The following is a 24,500-nucleotide window of genomic DNA, read 5'->3' as shown; positions in this document are numbered from 1 at the left end:
GCATCTAGGAATGTGTTGGAAATGCAGATTCTTGGCCTCCTCCAAGACCTACTGTATCAGAAACTCTGGGGGTAGGGCCAGCAAGCTGGATATTAACAAGCCCTCCAGGGGATTCTGGTGCACAGTCAAGTTTGAGAACCACTGATGGACGCCTCTAGCACACAGTAGGTGCTTGAGAAAGGTACCTTTTCTCCCCCAAAGCCTCATGCCCCGCTCAAGCAGGGCCCTGACATGTGAGCTTGTCCAACTGTGGCCTGGGTCTCTCTCCTGCCCCTTCCTCAGATCAGGTCTCCCAAGGGTCACCAAGCCTCTTTCCTCTGTTTTCCTGCCCCTGGTCCAGCTCAGCCTTGTTGAAGGGAGGTCTGGGGCTGCAAGATCTTAGCACTCCTAGGCAGCTCTTTGCATATTTAAGGCACCAGTGTCTGTTAGAGGCAGCTCCTGGGAGGGTGGCAGGTCTGGGCCGGCAGGAGGGGAGGGAGGAGGAGGGGCTGCCTCTCCTGCTTCCTTGCTGTCTCCTGATTCTACAGGGCCAGACACGCTGTGAGGACTGTGAGAGTCAGAGAGTAAGCTTGGGGTGCTCAGGCTCGGCTGGGGTCTGAAGCCCAGCCCACGGGGGCTTCTCTGGCCTGAGCCTCCAGGAGATCTCCTTTGGGGGAGCTCTGCTAGTCACCCCGGTGGAGCAGATGGGCTTACAAGTGCCAGGCACATGCTGGGCTCAGAGACAGATATGCTCCTTTGCCCTTGAAGGCCCTGTTCTCTGGGAAGAGAAGAGACTGTGTATAATGGCCACCAGAATGGGAGGCAGGAAGCAGAAGAATAGATGGCATCTGCCCTGGCACCCCTGGTTTCTCTCGTCATGGCCACTTTCCTGGGTTCCCTCGTCCTATGGGTGCCCATCTTGGATCAGGGGCTTTCTCCCCAAGTTCTCAAGGTAACCACTTAGAGGTTTGGGGGAGGAGTGGGCAGGAGAGCCAGGAGTTGGGGGGAGGGGCAGAACCATACAGGAGAGAGAGGGCGGAAGCCATCTGAGAGGAGAGAGGATTTGGAGGTGGGAAAAGGCGTTGAGATTCTTGGAGACGAGACAGGAGAGCAGCCTGTGACAAGAGATGGGCGTCAACTGAGGGAAGCATCTAGAGAAGGAGAGAGACCTACTCGGAGAGATCAGGGAGACAGAGCCTGAGAGAGAGACACAGCCCCAGAGGGAAGGAAAGAGGAATAGAGAGGGAGAGGGGCTCCAAAGTCCTGGGGGATCTTGAAGGTCCCCACTTTAGAGAAAGGGACACCAAAGCCCAGAAAGAGAGGGCGCCCGCAACCCCAGGCCACACAGGACCTAGCACAGGCAGAGCTGGGTAAATCAGTATGTATGGCCAGTCCCAGTAACACAGCTTGTCTTAGGAGACCACTGACTGCTGGGTTTGATGTTACTACCTTCTTCTGGGCCGCCGTGGGGGCACTAGGAGGCTTCCCTCCAGAGAGCGAGGGGTGGGCTCTAGGCTCCAGGCAGTGGGGAGAGCAATAGAAGGGTCAATGGAGGTGGGAAAAGACATAGAGACTCATGGAGACAAGGCAGGAAACTAGCTTGTGACAGTGACACTGACCTTCAAGAAGGCCATCCGTGCCTGTGCTAGTGGCTCCAGAAGGGATAAGGCCAAGGTCTCTGGCTTCATATAATCCATTAAGGAGTTAGAAGTAATTTTGTCCAGACCCTCTCCCCTGTCCAAATGAGTGCAGAAAGGCTGATCCAGCCCCAACGCTGGCTCCAGAGGAGCCCTCACTCAGAACAGGCTCCCCTTTCTTGGTATCTGAGGTGAAAGGTTAGTGTGTGGGAGTGGCACTGTCTATAGTGCTGAGTGGACCTACCTCCAACAATACAGCTCCAGGTAGGGAGCTGGGGAAAGTAGAAAGGCTCCATCCACCCATCCATCCATCCACCCACCCACTCATCCATCCATCCATCCATCCATCCATCCATTCACATATCCATCCACCCATCCTCACTGAATTAAAACACAAAATCATAGAACTATATGTTGCAAGTTGGAAGGACCCATTTTTACTAATGAGGAAACTGAGGCTCAGAAGAGGAAAGGGCCTACCAAAGCCACACAGAGCTTCCATAGTCAATCTGGGACAGGACTGGAAATCGCTGCTCTTTTCTACACACCACAGATTCTCCTCTGGGGTCTGGGATTGCTGGTTGTTATGCTGATATTTGTACTGATGGCTGTTCAAAAAAGCTGCAAAAGCAGGAAATGTGACCTCTTTCACCTCACCCTGAGCCTGGCTGTGTGTGTGTGTGTGTTTGCATGTGCGTGTGTGTGTTTGCATGTGCGTGTGTGTACATGCCTAAGTGCATATTTATGTGTGCTTTGTATACAGGGTTGCATTTTTATCCGTGTGTGTGCGTGTTTGTGTGAGGGTGTGTGCATGGCAGTATGTATATGTATGACATGTGTAGATGTTCATGAGAACAGGTATGGCTCTGTTTGTACTTTCCTTTCCTCATCTTTTTAAGATTTCTGGGGTTTTAACCTCTGACTTGAGCCTTGTTAGCCCCCACCTCGGCCTCCAAATTGGGAATTTCCCTACTTCCCATTCTCAGCTGCTCCCCATTGATTCTCTTCTCCTTTCACTGGGACAGCCACTCTGTCCTCTGAGCCCCCCATGGACTTTGGAATTTGAGCTATTTCCTCTCTGAGTTGATGCGGGAGGTGAAGTTGCTTTGAGATCAGGGAAGATTCAAGGAGACGGTGGCATGTGAGCAAGTCTTAAAGGCCAGGTATGAAGTGGCCTTTCCCAGCTGTGGTTCCTGCACTCAACACCCCCCATCCTGGGGCAGGCAGGGCAGGGCCAGGAGGTGGGTGTATGGAAGGTTGCCAGGCAGAGAGCCCCGGGCTTCATGGGCCATGTCTGCATCCAGCCCACTCAGGGCCCCCTGCCTGCTGCTGCCCCAACTCTCCCCAAGTTTCCTTTCCCATTCCCCCCCTCACTGCCATTATCCTGCCCTCTGCCTGAGGAGTCACAGAAAACTGACCAATCCAAGCAAAGGCCAGACAGGCACCCACCAATTCCAGTAAAGGACAGTTCAGGGCATTTCCCAATCCAAGTAAAGGGCAGGTCGAGGAGCCACCAATCAGAACAAAGGACAAACTATTCTCTCTAAACCCCCTGAGGAGGGAGCTGGGGGTCGGGTGCAGAGCAGGAGCAAGAGAGAGGCTGGAGATCCAGAGTCGTGGGTTCTGGACCTGGCTCTGCCCTGACTGGCTGGCTGACCACAGATGGGGCATTGCTTCTTTTTGAGCCTCAGTTTCTTCATCTGTCAAATGGGGACACTTAGCTGTCCCAAGCCTGTGGCTTTGAGAAATGTCTCCCCCTACATGAGAGCTTACTCCATCACCTTGGCCCCTCTTCTCCAACTTCCACACTATACACATAAACTCCACTGGAGGGCAGGGCCCCTCGGGGCTTAGCTTGTCCATCCCCACTGTCTCCAAGCAGGAACAGACGTAAACCAGCACCACCTTCTGGACCTAAGCCCTGGGAACCCCAGTCTGAGGAGCCTGGGTTGACAGACTTTATTTGGGGATTATTTGGGGCATCAGCTCTTCCTCCCCGCTTTAGTCTGCAGAATTGACCTCGAAAGGCCACAATAGCCCATATGTATACTGTGCGTGCAGGTGTTGCTGAGTCCTGGCCCTGTGACTCCATAAGGAAGTAGCTGCACCTGTCTGAACCTGTACGTGTACCTGGAGGGTGTCTGAAGGCAGGCTGGGGTGTTTCTGAGAGGATGTGAAGGATTATGGCTGTGTGGCTGCGTATGTGTGGTGCTGAGGGTGTGTGAACTGTGATGAGGAGTGCCTAAGGGTCAAAGGACAACTGATCCAATCTGGGGATTGTATTGTTTGGAATGCGCAACTTCTGATGTCCTAGGATGGAGACACATCTTCATGACCAAAATGTGTCTTCACTTGAGCAGTGAGGGGGATAAAAGAGGAGTTGGGGGTTCGAGAAAGCAATGCCAAGTGAGCATTTGGGGAGAAAGCCCATTACAGCCCCCCATCCTGCAACACAGGACTGGGTGGGAGTGGGAGGTGGGGTAGGGGAGGAAATTGAAGCCAAGAAGATGCAAGGTGAAATCTGGAGCTGAAGCCTGGACCCTAGGCTTCATCTGGACCCCATTGCAGGACTCCCCTCTGTAGCCACTCTGAAAAATGGGCATCTAGCCATTTTTGCATACCCCCAGGTATGGGGAGCTCACTTCTCTCTCTCTCCTGGTGGCCTCTGCCTGTGCAGTGTGGCTCTGCCTGGAAGAAGTTCTTTCATCCCACTGGGCCACTGGTTCCAGTGGCCAGGTCCACTGTCTTCTCTTGTGTTGTGTTGGGGGAGTGGATGGTACAGGGAAAGCGCCAAGTGGTAGGCTTTCTCCTGGAGAGCTGTTCTAAATCGCTGTAGCCTCCTCAGAGCAAGTCTTAGAAGATCGGCGCTACAGTTTATCAGTTAGAACCCCAGCCTCCTGTGAAATCCTATGGGTCTCCAGGCTGTCTCCAGGACCACAGAGTCCAGTCCCCCTGCCCAGGAAAGCCTGAGATATTGGAGTCAAATACTGAGACCCCTGGGTTCTGCTCTGCTGCAGGCTAGGCACCCCTAGACTCTCCAAGTTTAGTGACATGCAGGACTTGATTTCCAGTTCCCTCCTTACATGGGTCACCTCCTCTGAATGAGTCTCATCTTGTCCTTACCTGGGACACAGTGCACTGGGGATGATTGAATCAGCCCCTGGACGTAGAGGAACTCTCTTCTCTATTTAGGTTAATGGATCTTTATTAATACGGCCTGCAGTTTCAGCATTTTAATATATTACCAGCCACATTTACACTACGGGCTCATGCTGAGCCTGTGGTCCACTAAGACCCTCAATCTCATATCACTTTCACAAGAATGGGGCCACGCCATGTGTCCTGCATCCTACAGTTAATCGCTTTGCTTTATGAACTCAGCCATCCACAAGAAAGACATCAGAAAGAACTTCCAGGAGCTAGTGGGGAAGGCATAGCTGAGTGGATGGTGTGAGTCACAATTCTGCCTTGGCCCTGGATCCTCTGTTCCATTACCTTTCTCTTTGATCCCCATGGTTCTGGCCAAGTTAATAGAGCGAGAAGCAGGGACCTTTCTTGTCTCTGTTCCGGCTCTCCAAGGACGAGGACTGTTCCTGGGACGGGAAGGCTGTGAGGCAGTCAAGGCTGATCTCTCCTTCCCCTTCTGTCTTGCCAGGGGCTGGCCTGTGTTTCTCGCATCTTGTGGGCTCATGCACCCCTTGGATTCTTGCTACTCCCAGCCCCTCAGTAGGCTGACAAACGAGACTGTGTGAACCACCTCCCTCCTCAGGAAACTGAGTGGGACCCAGATTCAGCAAATGTTTAGCTGAGCACCTATGTGTGTGGGCACACTGTGAGGCACTTCTAGGACTCAGTTTCATTTTATCTTCACATTAGCCTGTAGGGGGAGATAGCCTCAGTTGCCCCCAATTTACAGATAGAAGACTGAGGCTCAATGACTTGACCAAGATGCACACTGCTAATACATAGTGGAGCTAGGATTCAAATGTGGGATTTTTTGTTTGCTTGTTTTGCTTTGTATTAATGTGGAAGCTTGTACTTTCCCTGCTTTCCTGAGTTGTCCTTGTCTGAAGGACAAGAGACCTGGGGTCTAGTCTAGACTTGACCTCTTGACTCACTGTGAATTCTTTGCTAAGTCCCTGGCCCTTCTCTGAGCCCCAGTCTCCCTATCTGTAAGATGAGGGGACTTGGACATTCTAGGGCCTTAAGACTGGTTGGATTCTGAGATCCTAAGATCCTGGGATTCAAGTGTCTGAGAGCCTTGGGCTCTGGTTTAAGCTGGGAGTTTGTGTTCCTAGCCGCCTGGGTAGGGGGGTTGCCCTGGCCTGCCTGGAAAAGGCCCTCACTGCCCTTTCCTCTCTTTCAGGATGCTTTGCTGAGCCTGGGCTCCGTCATCGACATTGCAGGCTTGCAATGGGCTGTCAAAGCGGCCCTGTCAGCTGTGCTCCCAAGAGTGGTAGGTGCCTTGTCCCATGCTTCCCCTGCCCCCCTAAACCTTTGCCCAGCTCCTTGCTGTACCTACAGGGTTGAGGAGGAAAGAAGAAGCACGTCCTCCCCTCCCCCCGTGAAGGGTTTGGGTGAGTGTTCTGAGAGGGCTTCCTGGAGGAGGAGGACTGAAGCTAAGCCCCCAAAATGAACTTATATAGGAATCCTGGAATGCCTGGGACAAAAAGGGCTTTAGAGCTTAATTGGAAAGATCATGTCTCAGATAATGGAATGGATTCACCTAGGATAATAGCTAGGACATAGTGGAGTCAGGTGGGCTTTGGAATATGTACATCAGGAAGGATTGAAAGTAGACATGCAGAAGAACTTCCCTGATGACAAGTATGGGAGGTGCTGAAATGGGGCTCAGCCTAGATGAATGGATCTGTGCCAAATTAAAGTGTCCTGTCTGGAGTCAGGAGGCTGGACAAGGTGTCTTCTAGAAACCTTTAAGCTTCTCTCTGACCCATCCCAACACCATAGATGAGGTTGCAGATTGGGGGAGACTGTGACCCTCTTCAACTGCCCCAGGCCATTCCCCAACCTGGCTCCAGTGGCCACTGTCCATCCCTTAGGCAGTAGGATGGATAAACTGGCCCTCAAGACCCAAAGCAGAAGTGTCTCAGTTGTGCCAGATAGAGGGAAGCACGGACTGTCAGTCCAGGGAGGGAGGCTCTGACTTACCCTAAGTCGCATGGAAGACTTAATAGAGGAGGAGATGCCTAAACTGAGTCCCTATAGCCTAGAATGTCCCCTCCCTTACTCTAGACATCAGCCATCAGCAGAGCCCATTGTGTCTGAATCTGCTGAATGGATGAACCACCCAAGGCCCAGAGAGGGAGGGCACTTCCCCCAAGGTCACACAGCATGACAGGAACAAATGGGGCTTGGCACCTAAGCACCCCCATCCCCTTTCCTCAGCTCTGCCTTTTCAAAACCTCCTGGAAGTTCAGAGCCCAGAAGGAGGACTAATGAGTGAGCTTTATTGACTGTGAAATTGGTAGGAAGTGGGTAGTATGTTGGCTCCCAAAATAAATCCTCCCGGAGATGGGACTGAGGCAACATCTGGCCTGGGGTGGAGAAACATCTGGAAAAGAGGAGGTGGGGAGGATGGCAGGTCAGTGTCTGCGAGGCTGCGCTGGGAGTGGGGAGGAGGATGTGACTGGCCTGGTCTTCACAGGCAGGATGCCTGGTGGTTGTGCCAGCATAGACGCCCTGTACTGGATTAATCGTATCCCCAAAGCTGGGGGTTGGGAAGACAGCTCTGGTCCAGGTGACTAGATTCCTGGGACAGTGGGAAGTGTCTGCCTCGGCCCACCCCGGAGACCTGTATGAGCTAGGGAAGCCCTGACTTTGCAGAGCCCTGCTGCCTTGATTGCATGGAAGGGCTCAGCCCTCCAAAAATGGGAGGTCTGCTCTACCCCTAGGGAGGGGTGAGGGGATGGGGGAGGAGTCTCCCTACACCCCCCACCCCCCGCCAGGGAGGGGAGTTGCTGGCACCTGGCTCCCTCATCAGCACCCATTGTGGCAGGCAGCCGCAAATGCAGATGGTGCTGATGTGTCTGAAATGGTTCCCTCCTTCTCTGCAATAAACTCAGCTAATTTTAACCCAGAGGGCTGGGAGGGAGGGAGTGGGAAGCTCCTCCCTGCCTCCCCACCCTCAGATTGCCAACTGCTCTCTCTGCCAGGGCAGGACTCCCTGTGTGACCCTGGGTGCTGGGTAGTGTCTTAACCTCTTTGGGGGGCCAAATCCTTCAGGCCCCTCCCAGGCTGCTTAAAGAAGGAGGCTGGAGACAGATGAGGCATGGGTGGCTTCCTTCCCACTGATTTCTTCATCCCTGAGTTCCTCGACTAGACCCTCACCCAGGAGGACAGAGGGGCTCCAGGTCTTCCTGTGTCTGCCCTTCTCACTCTCCTCAGGCCCTATCATTTCCTACCCATGCCACCACTCAGCTTGGCTCAGATTCTCTTGAAGCGAGACTGGGATATCTCCTGGGGGTTGGGAGAGAGTGAGGGGCTGGCTGGGGACAGCCAAAGGCAACAAGAGTGTCTGACCGGATTGTGGACTGTCACAGTGGTGAAAGGCAACTGCTTCTGCTGAGAAGGAGTCCACACTTACTGAGGGTGGGCCTTTAACATTTAGCTCCAATGTCACCTCCTCCAGAAGCCCTCCCTGATACAGAGAGGAGAGCCCTCCATTCTCCCACTGAGAAGACAACGCCTCTCAGGATACTTAGCTGGGCACAAGGGTGCCCCCTTGATGGGATGTAGGCTCTGCTGAGCCTCTGGGTCTCCCTCATCACCTGCAATGCGGGCAGTGGAGATGCTCTGGAGGTTGTGTTGGTTGTGGGTACCTAAGTGTAGCCAGTCCTGCTTGGAGGGAATGTGGATTTTCTCCTGTGGGTCAGTGAGAGCAAGTGCTTCTGCCAGGACATGGTCTGGAACTGAAGGCAGGACTTCTCTGGGCCCTTGGAGAGGGCGGATTGACAAGCTGCAGACTTGGCATTCTTCGACCAGAGCTTTGATCTCACTCTGGGGAGTGATCATTCCAAAATACAAATCAGCTCCTGTCTCACAGGGCTCACCAGCCCCTCCCTCCCCAGCAGCAGCCCCTACCCCTAACACCCTCCCCCAGCTCCCTTCCAGCTCAACACTGGGCTGACCCCAAGCCCACCTCTGGTGCCCCCTGCCCCCACCATCAGGTCTGTCAATGCTTTGGGCCCTTTACACTTACATACTTATTACTCGGCCCAGAAGCCATTCTTCTGTGCCTCACCCACTCCCTGAATGTGTCTAATTCCCACTCCAGTTACAACTTTAAAGTCACTCCCTCCAGGAAGTCCTCCTGGCTTGGGTCACAGTTTGTGATTTCTTATATAGTTGTTTGTGTATCTGAGGTAGGAGGGAAGCTTCCAGGGTGTTCTGAGCCTCTCCTGCAGTACGGCCCTGAGTGGACACTCAGTTATTGTTTGCTGAGGCTAGAGACTTGGCAGGGAGATATCTCAGGGCTGTGGGGTTGGGGGGATTTGTGTGTACCTTCAGCCCTTCAGACTCTCCCCAGTGCCTTGGATGTGGGGTGATAGGTAAGGAAAGCCAGCAGGGTGATGGGTCACTGCCTGCCCAGAACCCCTCCAAGAGGAGAGAGTGAGGTGCTAAGGTCATAAGGGAGCCTTCCTACCCTGACTGCACTTGGGATCACCTGGGCAGTAAAGACAGACAAACAGGTGCCTGTGACCTTGTCATCCAGACCCGTGTCAGGCTGGGACTGGGCAGCTGGGAGGGCTTCTCCTCAGGATCTCATGAGTGCCTTCTGTCCTAGGAGACTGTCTACACCTACCTGCTGGATGGGGAATCCCGACTGGTGTGTGAGGAGCCCCGCCATGAGCTGCCCCAGGAGGGGAAAGTGCGGTGAGCTGTTCTCCACCCATTGCCCTCTCACACAGTCAAGGGTGACCACAAGGTCTGGTCTGACCCTCCCCATCTGACCTTGACCTCAGCCTCCCTGCCAGGTGGGGTTCCAGTGGCCGGGTCCACTGTCTTCTCTTGTGTTGTGCTGGGGGAGTGGATGGCACAGGGAAAGTGCCAAGTGGTAGGCTTTCTCCTGGAGAGCTGTTCTAAATCGCTGTAGCCTCCTCAGAGCAAGTCTTAGAAGATCGGGGCTACAGTTTATCAGTTAGAACCCCAGCAGGCTGCAGAACTGCCTGGCAGGTTCTCACAGAATCATAGAATTCGGGATCACAGAATGCTGGACCCGCATGGTGTCAACTCTGAGAATAGGGAGATCAGAAGCAGCGTCCCTCTGTGGGTTCTGGAGCCCAACCGCTTGGGTTCAAATCCCAGCTCCCATTTACTACATAGGGCAAGGTACTCAGCCTCCCTGTGTCCTGATTTTCTTGCTTGTAAAATGGCAATAATCGGGCTTCCCTGGTGGTGCAGTGGTTGAGAGTCAGCCTGCCGATGCAGGGGACACGGGTTCGTGCCCCGGTCCGGGAAGATCCCACATGCCGCGGAGCGGCTGGGCCCGTGAGCCATGGCCGCTGAGAGGCCCACGTACCACAAAAAAAAAAAAAAAAAAAAAAAAAAAAAGATACTAAAATGGCAATAATCATAGTACTTACCTCATAGTACTATTATGGGAGGATTCTTGGGATGATTAAATGAGTTTAACACATGTAATGCACTTAAAACTGTATCCATAATGAATGCTAAATGTATGTTTTTATTTTCGTTATGATAGAATATTGGAATCACAGACTTTAGGAACATGGGCTCAGCACCCTATGGTCCCTTGATACCTCTGAGCTTACTGAATTCAGCCTCCCTATTTTCCAGATGGGCAAACATCGTGAGACGTGTCCAATGCCACATACCTGGTGTGAGGCAGAGCCAGGTCTGGGACACGGTCTCCTGGCTCCTGGCTGTCTAGGGGACAGTGAAGGGAAGTGGAGCTTGTCCAATGAGAAAGTGTTGACGGGCAGGGGTGCTGGTCCAGAGGAGGGCAGGCCATGCAGGACGTGGGCACTGCCTTCTAAGCACCGCAGGGCCATTGTGGGCCCAGAGAGCACAGGGTCAGGAGCTGAGGGCTGAGTGGACACCAGCGGGGGTGTTACCAGAAGGCAGCACTCCACTCCAACAGGCCAAGCAGTCAGGGATGTGGCTTTTTCAGATAGTAGCTGAGGTTGGCAAGATACTCACCTTTCACAGAGGCCATGGAAAGAATGCCAGAGGTCCTGATGCTGGGGATGCTGGTGGTCCTGAGGCCCCTCCTGGCACTCGGAACCCTGGATTCCTTGATGCTATTCTCTCCTCTGGCGCTTCCCCATGGAAGGGGCTGGCTCCCCTCCAACAGCTCTGAGCCTTCCCACCTCCTGTTCTCCCATTCGATTCCCTCATGGGGTGGGTGGTGGGTGACACTGTCCCCTTCAGCATCTCCTGACAACTCCTCCCCTTGAGGACAGTGTGAACCAAGCCAGTCATGCCCCTCTCTGGCCTCTAGTGTCCCATCTATAAGACAGCAGGATAGGGCTGGGAGGTCTTTAGAATCCTAAGGAGAAAGAATGCTATAATGTCCCTTCTGAGCCTTCCCTAATTAGCCCCTAATCCTCAAGAACTTTGCTTAATATGAGTTTGCCCGATCCAGGAAGTTTCCTCAAAGCAGCCTGGGAAGGCTCTTTTGGGAGAGGGATGCAGGATCGTGGGCTCAGAAGGCAAGAGGTGAGCATCCTTCAGGGTTTGCTCTGCTCCTGAGCCTGTGATGCTCCCCGTAGGCTTTCTACTGTGAGCTGGGGATGGGATGGAGGTTGGCGGGGGAGTGGCGCCTGCGGTCCAGGCATCTTTGAGGGGGCTCAGATCCTCTGCATCAGCAGCCCTTTCAGTATCCCCGCCCCCAGCCACCTCGGATTCAGTAAAGCCTTTGGAAAAGGTACAAAAAAAAAAAAAAAAAAAAGCAATTAAAAGTGAATGTTCCAATGCAATTAGCGCAGAGTTGAGTGGAAATGGGGAGGCATGCTGGGAGATGGGGCTCAGAAATCCCAGGAGGCCGAGGAGGTGAGGCAGGTGAGGAGGCAAGAGGGGTGAGGCAGTGGGGCATCCCACCAGCAGGCATTGGGGGTGAAGGTTCAGGCCAGTCCTCTCTTCTGAAATCTGTGCTCTGCCCACCCACACACCCACCGTGTGTCTGGTGGTGAGCCCACCTCCTCGGCTCAGACTGAGACTGAGGTTTGTGGAAGAGGCAAGAGCACTTGAATGGCAGTTAGACAGGCCTGGATTCTAGCCCGGCCCCATCCCTGCCCCACTGTATCCCCTTCCAAACCTGTTCTCTTATCTACAGAATGGAGCTAACAGTGGGCCCTGTCTATTAGGTTAATGAGATCATAGCTGCCCAGGGCTTAGCCCCATGCCAGCACACAGTAGGAGCTTAATGATTGCTGACTGCCCTCCACCCCCAAGTCCCAACACATGTACTCATTGGGTGACCTTGAGAAAATTACTTCCCTACTAGGGTCCTTCCAACGGTGACCTCTGTGGCTCTGGCCCCATCAGGAGACCAGGCACCAGCCCCAGGCTGAGGTGGAGCCTGAGCTCTGGCCATGCCCAGTGGAGGGGGCACTCCTCCAGGAAGCCCTGGAGGGCCGGCAGGGCTGGCAAACAGCAGCAGGTGTGAAGTGGAGGTGGATCATAAAGACAGATAAGGGCCCAGGGTGGTGGGTGGTGTGGGGAGGCAGGGTGGAGATGGGCCAAGGGGGAGTGAGGAGGCCCCATCAGCTACCCAGCCTCTCCTGCCACTGCCCCGTACCCTTCCGTGGGCTCACGGATGCCGTTTCACCCCCCAGTGTGTTTTAGATTCCCTGACTCCTTGTGCCGGGCTCGTGTTCTTTCCTCCCCTGCAAAGTCCTTCCCTGTACCTTTTCCTTCTCTACCAGCCCATTTCCCTTCTCTGCTACGGCCCAGCCAGAGGGCCGCTAGGAGGCCTGCTCCGTAGATCCCCGGCACTAAGGAGGATCCAGTTTTCAGAAAAGGTGTCTGGGTCTTGGTAGCCTCCCTCAGGGATGGGTCTGTCCACGAGAAGAACCCTGGGCTGGGAGCTGGGACAACATGGCTGCAATCACAATCTCATGCACTCTCTCTGGGCCTCAGTCTATGCTTCTGTGTGGTGAAAAGATGGGACACTGTGATGTCTGAGGGATGGTCCCACTATAAACCCTGAGGGCTGCAAGGGGGCTTCAGGGCTGGAGGGAGAGAATCCTGGAGGGCTGCCTGGGTGAGAGGCTTCCTGGAAGCCTTCGCCTCACTCTTGTTGCTGCCCCAATCTCCCAGCCTATTTCAGTCCCCAGCCCTGCCGCCTTCCTCTTCTCATTGTGTCTCCTGCCATCTTAAAGCCTCTGATTATTTGCTGCTGAGTGCAATGAAATCTGGGGCCTTTCAGGCTGCAACGGAGATACCGCCCACACCGGCCCCAGCTGTTTGTCTCCCTCTGCTACCATTTGGGGGGCCCAGGGCCCAACCTCAAGATATTTCTTCCTCAGAGCTGACCTGGTCCCCAATCACTGCAGAATCTGTCTGTCCCTCTGATTTATCTCAAGGGACACAGACAACAGTCTTTTCCCATCTCTGGAGTCTCACATTCTGGGAGAGGGAGAGGGAGAGAGAGAGGAGGGTCTGGGGTCCTGGCCTGAATCATAATTTGTCTCCAAGAGAGATGAAAGCGTGAGAGTGAGAGAGAGAGGTTGAGGCCCCCGGAGAGGGGGGCGGCTCAGTCAAGGGGAGGGGGCCTCACCTAAGAAGAGGTTCAGAGGAGTGGAAGAGGACCTGGTACTCTTTCCAGGCCATTGACTCTACTCTCCACTAAGCAAATAGTTGTTAAAGGGACGGAACTGTCATAAAATCCACACCTGTTCCTCTTCCCACTTTGTGCCCATCTGTCTTTATCTTCACTGGGGCAGCCCACGACCACCCAGGCACCCAGGGCTGAGTCACTAGCCTTCAATCTGGAGAGTGGGCCCTGGGCTTTGGCTGGGCCAACCCCAGCATCAAGGTTCACCACCCAACATCAGCCTGGCAGGGGAGGGGGCCGTCAGGAGGGGAGAGGAGGCAGAGCAGGGGCTCTGGGCTGGGTAGAAGTCATAGGGGATGTGAGCAGTAGATGAAGCCCCCAGCCCCAATTGGGTGGGGGAGACACAGCCTCAGAGTCCCCTCCCCCTTCCGATATCTTTGAAACCTCCAGGCGGACAGCAGTTCTGGGAAGGGTGAGGCAGAGGAAAAGGGCTCATATAGGGGTGGGTTGAGGTGAGCATGGCCTGGTGCCAAGGTGTGGGGACTCCTGAGGATGGAGGATCCTTGGAGGCCCCAGTGCTTGGTGGAAGATCAGACCCAGTCAAGGTTGACCTGCCCCAGCCCAGCCTCTCCTCTGCTGTCCAGGGACCGCTGAGACTACGGGGCCCTCACTGAGACCCGGTTTCTGTCTCTCAGATTCTCCCTCTCCAGTGAGAGTTTTACTCAGCAGCCAGCACGATCAGCCTGAAATTGAAACTGACCTTCACCTTTTCCTGCTCAAGTCCCTCTCCGGGCTCCCACTGTCCTCAGGATCAAGCCCAGCTCCTCAGGGCCCTGGCTCTCTCCAGCCTTGCTCCCTGTTGTCTGGCCACAGCAGCCTCCTTGCTGTTGGACCATCCAGCAGACACACATTCTTTCTTTCCTCCGAGCCTTTGCCCATGCAGTTCCCTCTGCCTGCACATCCTTTCCTGTCTGCTCTGCTTGTCCTCTAGGACTCAACTCAGGCATCTCCTCCTCCAGGAAGCCTTCTCTGTCCCCACTTCTGTCCTGCACCTGAGTAGGCTGAGGCCCACTCTTCATTCCTTTCTCAGAGCCCTTGTCCCTGCACTCAAGCGTGGGTCTGTACATCATTCCCCGCACGACACCACTACTCCTCTTCTTAGTCCTCAGTAAGGAACCTGATCCAGAAGGACTCTGGAATAAATAACCACTCTGTGGAAAGACTTTAAGTAGAATGTTCCCCTAAGTATTTTAGTTGAGAACGCTTGCCCTGGCTCTGGTTGGGGGGATGGATTTAAGGGACCCGACAGGAGGCAGGTGGTGAGGGGAGAGGCTGCTGCAGGTTCAGGGGAGAGGTATCTCTGTTTGGGCAGTGGCTTGGGAATGGAGAGCAGGGGACAGTTATGAGAGATGCATGGGAGGTGACTCACCCATTGGATGGGGGAAGTGAGAAGAGGGAGGCAGCTAGGACAGTTTGTGGACAAGCCGCAGAGGACCGGTGGATGGTTGTGCTACTTCGGGGGAAGTGGTGGAGACGATAATTTCCAGTCGGGACTTGGGGCCTCTGGCAACTTCAGGGACACCCAGGGCAGGCCTCCAGGAGGCCTTTGGGTATCTGGGGTCTAGAGCTTAAGAGACGGGGGGTGGGGGTGGGCTGGAGAGTCATGAGGCCATGAGCACAGAGGAGTTCTGTGCAGAAGAGAAGAAAGGCTGAAGGCAATTCCTTCATCAGGGTCCCGGGAGGAGGAGGGGAGAGGCCAAGGCAGCCCACGGTCTGGGGTTAGTGAGATGAAGCTGCGGCGCTTACTGACCAGCAGCGCAGGGACCAGCGCCACCTTGTGGCTGCCCAGTAACCAGATTGTCCAGGGCCAAGTGACTGGGTGGGGTCCACTAGAAGGGGTTTGGCTGAAGGTCAATAAGACCAGCCCCCGGCCTCCACGAAGCCCCAGCCGTTATCAGCTTAGTCACCAGGAAACGTGGCTGCCGTTGCCTCCTGCCACCCTAGCTCCCTATTCCTTCCTAGGGTGATTGGCACAGTTGGACAGCTCAGAACTGGAGCCCAGCCCTCCAGGAGCCTAAAGGTTTAGGTGTGAAGGCTGGAAGGTGGGAGACACCACTGGTTATTGTAGATTCTGAACCAAGGAGCCAGGAGTGAACTGGCTGTGTTCAGAATGTTGCGTGACCTTGACTGAGGCGTTCAACCTCTTTGATCCTCAATTTCTCTAGCTGCTGTGACCTCCTGATCTGGTGACTTGCAGGCTGCCCCCTCTCTTTTCCTCATCTGACCTTTGCTGGGCTCCCTTGAGTGACCCCACATGCACACACCAGAGGCCTAGGCCCTCAAGCTTCTCTTCTCTCCAGGCCAGGCAGTTCCTACAAACACAATTAAGTGGAGGCAGCATGAGAGATGAAGAACCCAGGACAATTAATCATTAGGGAGTGACATTTGGTGAAAAATCAGGCGCTTAATTAAGCAGGAAGAGCCAGAGGCAGGGATGGGGTGGGAGTGGGGGGGGGGGATATGTGGTGAGGGCAGAGAGAAACTCATTCTCCTTCCTACTGCAGCCTCCCCTGTCTCAGTTCCCACCTCCCCCCGCCCCCCTATCACACCTATGCCCTTTGCCTCCTCAACATTCACGCCAGTCCCTGTTGGAGGCTCAACCCCCTCAGGTCTTTAGGAAGACTCAAGTGTACTGGTTAGGAGTATGGGCTCTGGTGCCAAATGCCTGGGTTCAAATCCTGGCTCTACCACTTACTAGCTGTGGGACCTTGGACAGGTTACTTAACCACTCAGCACCCTAGTTTCTCCACCTGAAAAATGGAAATGATGGTAATATTTAATCCATAGGATCACTGCGAATTCTGAGTTCGTCTGTGTAAGTTGCTTGGACGTGCATTGCCCAATAAACTCCTGGAGTCGCCTTCCTGTGCTTACCACCAAAAGTTGCTCCAAAATGATTTTCTGAGGATGCTGATGTTTAGGATTCTACTCTCTTCACCCTAGTTCTCCCTGGGGGGGCTCAGAGAGGTTAGGTCACTTGCCCAAGATCAAGTAGTAGCTGTGGCAGGATTTAACCCAGACAGCCTAGCTCTGAGCCTTGGCTTTACTTGCTCTGGGGGATTTGTGAGGGATCCTGAAGGTGCCTTTCCCATATCTACCAGCAGGAGGCACCAGAGGCCAGACTGTAGCTGCCTGCTCCTCTACATGGGCAGGGGAGAGTCAGGGTCCGAGACTCTTTTATTTTTGCCCTCCTCATATCCACCCTGCAGTGGGTCAACTTGTCCAGATCCTCTCAGATATTTGTGCAGGGTGCAGCCCACTGTGTGTCCCCAGGCTGGGGCCTGTTCCTCTTTGATCCAGAGACTGAGAGGTAGAATCATATCCTCTTTTCAGAGAGGCTGTGATCTCCCGGAAGCGGCTGGACTGCAATGGACTGGGCCCCTCGGACATGCCTGGGAAGCCCTTGGCCAGGCTGGTGGCTCCACTGGCTCCTGACACCCAAGGTAAGGGCTGGGAGCTGGGCAGGGGCAGGGAGGGACTGTGGCCCCTGCTCCCCAGAGCATATCTGTCTTCTATCCCTGTCTGCATCTCTCCGTCTCCTTCTTTCTCTTGCTCTGTGTCTCTAGCAAACCTGCCATCTAATTCTCTCTCTGTTGTGCTACTAACCTCTCTGAGCCTCAATTTCCTGATCTGTAAAGTGGGAACAACAGAACCTACCTTGATGGGGTGTTGCTTGTGCTGGTTGTTAGATGGGCTGTAGCTGTCATGCTCTCTCTGTCACTGTCTGTTTTTCTTTCTCTTCCTCTCCATGCCCCCTGTCCGCCATGTCTCTCTGCCTCGTGTCTCAGTCTCTCTAGGTCTCTGTCCTCTGTCTCGATGTGGAAAGTGCACAAGACTGGGAGTCAGGAGACCTGACTTGCTGTGTGATCTTGGGCAAGTCACTTCCCCTTTCTGGACCTCAGTTTCCCAATCTGTAAAATAGGGGTGCTCAGCCTTACCTGCCTCCCTCCATCCCAGGGTTGCTGGGAGGATCACGAGAAAGTTGTCAAGTGAGGGGGTTTCCTTCTATGCAGGGGTCGTTGCTGTGGTCATTGTTTTCACTGCCTCAAGACCCATCTCTCTGTCTCTCCGGGTCTCTGGGTCTCTCTGTGTCTCTGTCCTGGCCTCTGTCTGTCTGTGTCTTTGTCTCCCTCCCTGGGTCCTGGCTCAGTATCTCTGAGCCTCACTGGCCCCGCAGGACCACCTCATTGCCCTCTCCCCCTCAGTGCTGGTCATACCGCTGGTGGACAAGGAGGCCGGGGCTGTGGCAGCAGTCATCTTGGTAAGAGCAGTTGTGGGTAGGATGGGGGAGAGGAGAGCAGGGGAGGGAGCAAGGGAGAGAGCACTGGATGGAGCCCCACTGGGGTGTGTGTGTGTGTGTGTGTGTGTGTGTGTGTGTGTGTGTTGAGAGTAGCATGCTGGGCTGGAGCTGGGGAAAATGGGGTTCTGGGAGGAGCCTGGGAGGAGCCCTCTGCCCCACCTTGAATGGGCAGAATGAAGCCACGGGCCCAGTCAGCAACTTGCGGAAGGATGTACAAGCCCCATCTGGACTCTTACCAGCACGGAGCCCTTGACACGGCCCTGACCCTACTTCCTCTTTGGCATCCTCCAGGATGGGTTGGGGGCAGTGTCCCAAGAGGGCACGAATGCAGCGAGGTGGGAAAGGACTGAGAGGCGCTGAGGAGGGATGGGCAGATATGACACCGACAGAGACAGTATGGGAAAGTCAGTCAGAGATTGGGGTGGCTGGAGCTAGGCGGCTTGAGGAGAGAAGGCCCACGGGGCAGGGCTCCTGGGAAGGCATCCAGCCCCAGCCAGACGTATGTCCAAGGCTGGGACAGACGCCAGGCAACGGGGCGGGCTTCCTGGGGTGGGTGACAGAGGGGCAGGGGCCTCAGCTGGAAGGGGGGAACCCTAAGCGGGAGGAGTTGGGTGGGCAATCCGGGCCAGGGCGCCCCCCTGCTGCTCCCTCGAGGAGCTCCCATCTTTGGGCTCCCCCGTGGGGTTGGCGGAGCTTTGCGGAGTCCGGGTTCTGAGGTTCTTCCAGTCTCTCCTCCCGTGTGGAAGTGGGCGCTCAAAATCTTTGTCCAGTCCTAAGAACCGGAGGGTTAGCGCCCCCAAATCGCCCTCACTGGGGATCGACTTCCGCGGAGGCGGCCACCACCCCAAGCAGGGGAGCAGATTGATAAATGAGCCGGTCTCGGTGCCCCCGCGGAGTGGGGGGACTCCTCCCGACCTCATGAAAACGGAATTAAAGTTTTCCGAGGCGCCTGACCTTTCCCCAGCTGCTGGCGCGGGAGGGCGGTGGGCGTGGGGGGCGGCCGCGGGGAGAGGAGAGGAAGGAAGGGATACTTACTTGGCTTGGTCTCCTCGGCTCCCCATCTGCCTGATTGAGGGGGATGCAGCCCCCTTGGTTTCTCCTGAAAGCTGCTCCCGCACCCCCAGCTTCTGTTCCCTGAAGGGAACGGATCTGCTGTTGGCACCGCGTTCTCAGAGCAGCTTTGCTCCCTCCTTTGGTCCCAATCTGTACCAGAGCTGGTGGCTTGGAGGAGGGCCAGGACCAGGAGCACTGTGCAGAGGTGCGCCGTGCGAGGCAGTGACTTGGTCGCCCACCTCTGTTGACGGAAAGGGGTCTGGGGGTGCCAGCTTCCTAGAAGGACTTCCTGTGCTGGGGCTGCGAGGGCTGGGTCAGTAAGGAAGCAACTCCTGCAATGGGAAGATGCTTGGAAGGTTGTCTTGTGGGCAGGAGGATGGTTGTCACCGTGGCTCGGGTCTGGCCGGGAGTCCAGGCTTCAGCCTTCTCCTGGGGGTAGGAAAGGCGTGTGTGTGTTGGTCAGGGGATGAGTCAGATCAGTTGAACTTACCCCACCCTAGCAAAACTCTGCTCTGGGCCCTGTCCCAGGACAGGTGCTGGGGCAGAGAGAGGAGTCAGACCAATTTCTGCCTTCTAGAAGCTCAGTCTGGGGGAAGGCAGGGTCACCTTCAGACCACCACTGGCCAAATGAAAGAATGCTACCAGCAGGAGCTCTAGTGGCAGAGGCTGGAGCACCAGGGGGTGCCTCACAGTGCAGACAGCATTTGAGTGGGACTTTGGGACACAGGTAGGGGGTGAACAGGCAGAGAAGAAGGAGACGGATATTCTCAGCAGAGGGCCCAGCATGAGCAGAGGCAGGGTGGTGGAGTGCTGGGGGAAGAGTGTGATCCCGGCAAGGCTGAGAAGGGGGGTGCATGCTGGTGAGCAAGATGCTACCTGTGGCTTTGGCTGCCAAGAGAAGTTCCCGATTACTGTCCCCTCGCCTTCTCAAATACCCTGGGCAGTGAAGAGCTCTTGCAAGGTATTTGGATTGTTTGCCATCTGCCTCTCCTCCAAGCCTGAGCCTTCCTACTCAAGTAGAAATGTTCTTCTGCGGGACACCCCCTCCCCGATGCATACACATCTGATGGATCCCGTCCTGCTGCTCCACCCCTATGCTCCTGGGGCCACAGGATCTCACATCCTCTGAGAGGCAGCATAGGCAGCCCCAGACTCCCAGCTGTTGCCAGATCCTGAGGACTGAGGGTCTAGAGGGGAAATGGGGTGCCGCAGGACAGATCTCTTGAGAGGGCTGACTCACCAGCTCCTTCCTCAACAAGCCCCATTCCCCTCTCTGGGTCTCTGCTCTTGTATTCATCATCCTTCCATCCATCCACTCACCCAGCCATCAATTGAAAGCATATTTCTCGAGCACCGCCAGGCACTGTGCACTGGTGCTTCAAACACAGCAGCAATGACCGAGACAGACCAGACGGGCCTTGCTTTCACAGACCATACAGTCTGGAGGGGTGGGCATGCTGGACATTAAACCAGTGAGAATTGCAAATGACTGCAAGTCATGACTGCAAGTGCTAGCAAGGAAACCAGCGGGCCCTGCAAGGACTGTTGGGGCCTGATAGAGATGAGGTCAGCGGAGGGCTCTCTGAGGAATATGCCGTCCTGTGCAGGGCTGCCTGGCTGAGCTCTGGGACTCTGCAGCTCGCAGGTCGAGGTGCCTTAATTGCAGATTCTTCGTGTGGAAAGAGTCTTTGGCTCTGTTCTTCAATTATGGGATAATAAGTCCCTCTGAGGAGCGGGCAGCCCTTGGTCTCCGGCATTTGATGTGTGATTTGCACCCACTCTTCCCCCGAGCTGTGCCAGCACACCAGATCCTTACATGGGGGTGTGGTGTCCATTAGCCACGGTGAACTTGGTGAGGCTGAGCGGGTGGGAGCCGTGCTGGGCTTTCAACCTTCTCTGCAGCCCCAGTGCCCACTCTTGAGTGCTCCCACTGGGCCCCAGACCCGCCCCCTGGTTAGCAAGAGTATGTTCTGTTGGTGAGAAGGGAGCCGTGTGTGTGCTGTTGATTGTGTTTGCATATCGGTTGGGGGTGCAGGCAGAAGCGTGTGCATGGCTCTCGGGTATGTGAACTCAAGTATCCTGCGTACAGGTATGAATGTGCACATGTGGATGGCAGTCACTGTGAGTGTGGGTGTGTGGATGTCTTCGAGTCTGTGACTGCACTGAGTCTGTGACTGCACTGTGTGTGTGTCTGTGTGTGCAGGTGCGCACATGCCTGAGTATCTCTATGGGACAGTGAATGTATGAGTGTGTGTGTGTGTGTGTGTGTGTGTGTGTGTGTGTGTTTTGGGGGGTGCTAAAGGTCTCCATGAAGTGTGTAGTGTGTTTGTGCTCATGCTGGGTAGGGATGGGCTGAGGCAGCCCAGGAGTGTGTGCAGGGAGGGGTAGGTCCAGTGGGTGGAGGAGGACTCCATGATTCCTTCCTTCCCTCCAGCCCTCTGAGGCTCTCATTCAGTCTCCCAGCTCTGTACTGGGACCAGGCTATTTTGCCAGCCCAGGAAGCCCACAGCCCTAGCTAGAGAGGTCCCAACTTTCCCTTTTCCTGAGAGATGAGTCCAGGTGGAAAGAACAAGGATGTCCTCCCGCATCTACTAACAGTAAAATGCCCACATGTTTCTGTAAACCATATGCAAATGAACCATGCTCCCAGAGCCTTTCAACAACCTGTCTTATAGGAGTCATAGATGGAGCTTCATCCAGAGCTTAACCTTCAAACCACCCTTGGCGGCCCAGCCCTCTTCCAGGTCTTCCTGCCTCCAGTCTTGCTCCCCCCAACTCCCCCTACTTTGTAGACCATGGTCCACAGATGCTAAAGTCTGCTGTGAATCCCCAGTACAATCAAGCTAAAGTCCAATTCCTTAGACCTGCACCCGCCCTGTGGCACCATGGACCGCACCACTGCCCGGGTCCTCATCTCCCCATACCACCTACTACCCAGCACTGACAGGACAGCCTCCCGCCTGCAATGTCCCCTCCGGGCTCTGCTTGTCTTCCCAGTTCTGGAAGGCCCCCAGGTGCCCTCCCACTCTGAGCTCCCACAGCCTATAAGTTCCCACCCACTCAATCTGCCCTCTCCTTCTTCCTCAGGTATGAAGTTCTGCACCCCCTTCATCACATCCACCACTCCATCCCACCCCAGCCAGACTGTGAGCTTCCTGAGCACCTGCTGGTCTCCTCCTCTCCATCTGCTCCTGGCAGGGGACTTAGAGCAGAGGCGGGCAGGGGCTGCTGAGTGGGGAGGGAGGATGAAGGAGGGGACCCCAGTGCAAGCACTGTGGTGAGCCCTGCAGGTGGTGAGCAGCTCTGAGTAGGTGCCCAGGAAGCTGGTGACGCAGGTGGGGAGGCTCGCTGACAGGGCCTGCAGTGCTCCCCCCTTCATTTTCCTCACCAAGCACCCAAGCAGGGCTGGGAGAAGGGACTTCACAGAGCATGAAAGATGGGCTGAGGGGATTCCAGGTGACTGACACAGGGAAGTTGGAGAGGGACAGGATGATGGGTGTGATGGTGAGAATGGATCTGGAGAAGGGAAGGTCTGGGCAGGGAAGAGGAGGGAGTGGGTGGTGCTGTCCCAACTCTGCCACTTTCTGCTCTGTGACCTTGGGCAGGTCACTCAAACTTTCTGGGCCTTGGTTCATCTGCAAGGTGGAAGCTTGCCTTACTTGTTGGTGAGAATCACATGCAAGGCAAAGTACCTTATCACTCCATTCATTCATTCCTTCATTCATCCTCCCAAGTTCTTTACTCACAGCAGATGCATCATAAATAGTGGACCTCTTCCCCTACCCCAGACTTAGGGGCAGCTCAAATCTCAACTCAGAAAGGATGGAGCTGGGAGGCTGAGGCTAATACCACTGAATCCATAATCAGGGCCTGAAGGGCTCCATAGTCTGAGAGATGGAGAGGGGTCCAAGGTCACCCCGTTTCCCTCACTATACACCTGGATTGTGCTTGTAGATGGAACAGTAGCTGAAAAGGCAGAGATCAGAAAAGTTCCACTTCTTTGGATTAGCCCTCGAAGGCTTCCTGGAAGAGGGGATTTTCCTGAAGCCACCTGCTTGGTCAGAGGATGGGCTTATCATTGAGGCCCGCAGACTGGAGTGTGTATGTGTTGGTGGGGACAGGTGTGTGCCGGGCATGGGGAGGGCACTCTGGTAGAGACAAGAGGCTAGGGGAGGTAGGTCACAGCTGGTCCCCTTGTCACTCCCCTCCAGGTGCACTGTGGTCAGCTGAGTGACAGTGAGGAGTGGAGCCTGCAAGCCGTGGAGAAGCATGTGAGTGGGGGTAGGGCCGGGGTAGGATGAGGGCTGCTGAAGGCCCTCATCACAACTGATGGGAAGATGATCTGGCCCGGGAGATGGACAGACCTGGGTTCCAGTCCACTACCTTTGGGCTGTGTGACCTGGAGCAAGTCACTTAACCTCTCTGAGCCTCAGTTTCACATCTGAGAATGAGGATAAGGATAGCACCGACCTACTGAAGGTACTGGTGAAATAAGGGGAGTCAAATATTTTGTTAATACTTAGGAAGGACTATCTACATAATGATATTGAGGCTCTTCCTGGAGATTTTATGCTTTTGTGACTTTAACAAGAACTTACGACTCCCCGTGGGTGCTAGAGACAGAGAAATCTGACCCTGTTCTGCCTTGTTCGAGTCTGGGGGCTAGGCGTGGAGACAGACCCTGTACTTATCTGATCATGGACCGAGGGGCGCTCTGGGGGCAGTGGGAGTCCGCAGGAGGGTGGAACGCTGAGGGGTGAGTTGTCTGGGACGCGGGTGGGGGGTGGGGGCGATGGGCACCGCAGGCAGAGGGAAGGGCTCGAGCAAAGGGCGATAAAGGTGGGGCGTGTGGCTTGCTGACCGCTCCGCCCGTCCCAGACCCTGGTGGCCCTGAAGAGGGTCCAGGCCCTGCAGCAGCGCGGGCTCAGCGCGGCCCCGGAAGCGGTCCAGAATACTCCAGAGGGGGCGGCGGGAGACCAGAAGGGTGGGGTTCCGTACACAGACCAAGGCCGAAAGATCCTGCAGCTTTGCGGTGAGGACCCGGCTGGGGCAGGTCCTTGGGGGCGGGGAGGGGCGGGGTCGAACCTGGAAGGGAGGGGCCCATGGGTGGGCGGGGCCTGAGGGTGGCGCGCACCCTTGGGGGATTCTGTGGGCCCTCTCTCTGACCCGCGCTCCGCCATTGCAGGGGAACTCTACGACCTGGATGCCTCTTCCTTGCAGCTCAAAGTCCTCCAATACGTGAGTCCCTGTGCCCCACCTACTGTGCTCCTCCCGGGACCGAGGTCCCTGTGAGCCGTCCATCTCAGTTCAGATTCCCGTGTCCTGCCCCTCTTCTCTTCCCCACCTACCCGAGGAACCTCAAAAGGGCTAGAGGGTGGGGAGTGGGTTTGCTCCCAGATCCACAGTCAGCCTCTCGCCGTGTCCCTCCCTCTCAGCTGCAGCAGGAGACCCAGGCATCCCGCTGCTGCCTCCTGCTGGTATCTGAGGACAATCTCCAGCTTTCCTGTAAGGTGAGGGCCCAGGTCCACTGTGGAGCAGGGCGAGGGACCGGGGTCTCTGAGAGGAAAAACCTTGCCCATCCTTAACCAGTCCACATCGCTCTGCCCATCAGGTGATTGGAGATAAAGTGCTGGAGGAAGAAATCAGCTTTCCGGTGAGTCCCGCACCCCCTGTGTGGGAGTCTGCAGAAGCAGTTAAAGTCGTCTAGGCTCTC

At 55.4% G+C, this 24,500-nt stretch overlaps 1 protein-coding gene across 3 annotated transcripts in view; it reads left to right on the top strand.

The window, feature by feature from the left end:
- The window catches only part of PDE2A (phosphodiesterase 2A), a 65,965-nt gene that overhangs the window by 27,952 nt on the left and 13,513 nt on the right, over positions 1 to 24,500 (top strand). For 2 of the 3 annotated variants that reach the window (XM_028501553.1, XM_007110643.2), the window contains 9 exons: positions 5,983 to 6,072; positions 9,421 to 9,509; positions 16,768 to 16,877; positions 17,640 to 17,695; positions 22,999 to 23,058; positions 23,666 to 23,819; positions 23,973 to 24,025; positions 24,223 to 24,297; positions 24,399 to 24,440. In XM_028501553.1, coding sequence (XP_028357354.1) covers positions 5,983 to 6,072; positions 9,421 to 9,509; positions 16,768 to 16,877; positions 17,640 to 17,695; positions 22,999 to 23,058; positions 23,666 to 23,819; positions 23,973 to 24,025; positions 24,223 to 24,297; positions 24,399 to 24,440 — 729 coding nt within the window. Of the gene's footprint in view, positions 1 to 5,982; positions 6,073 to 9,420; positions 9,510 to 16,767; positions 16,878 to 17,639; positions 17,696 to 22,871; positions 22,909 to 22,998; positions 23,059 to 23,665; positions 23,820 to 23,972; positions 24,026 to 24,222; positions 24,298 to 24,398; positions 24,441 to 24,500 lie in introns of those variants that run through there. The other variant, XM_028501554.2, reaches the window with a different exon arrangement.

Source organism: Physeter macrocephalus, chromosome 16, assembly GCF_002837175.3.
Source record: "Physeter macrocephalus isolate SW-GA chromosome 16, ASM283717v5, whole genome shotgun sequence".
Classification (NCBI taxonomy): Eukaryota; Metazoa; Chordata; class Mammalia; order Artiodactyla; family Physeteridae; genus Physeter; species Physeter macrocephalus.
This window is presented reverse-complemented; position numbering and strand designations above follow the sequence as displayed.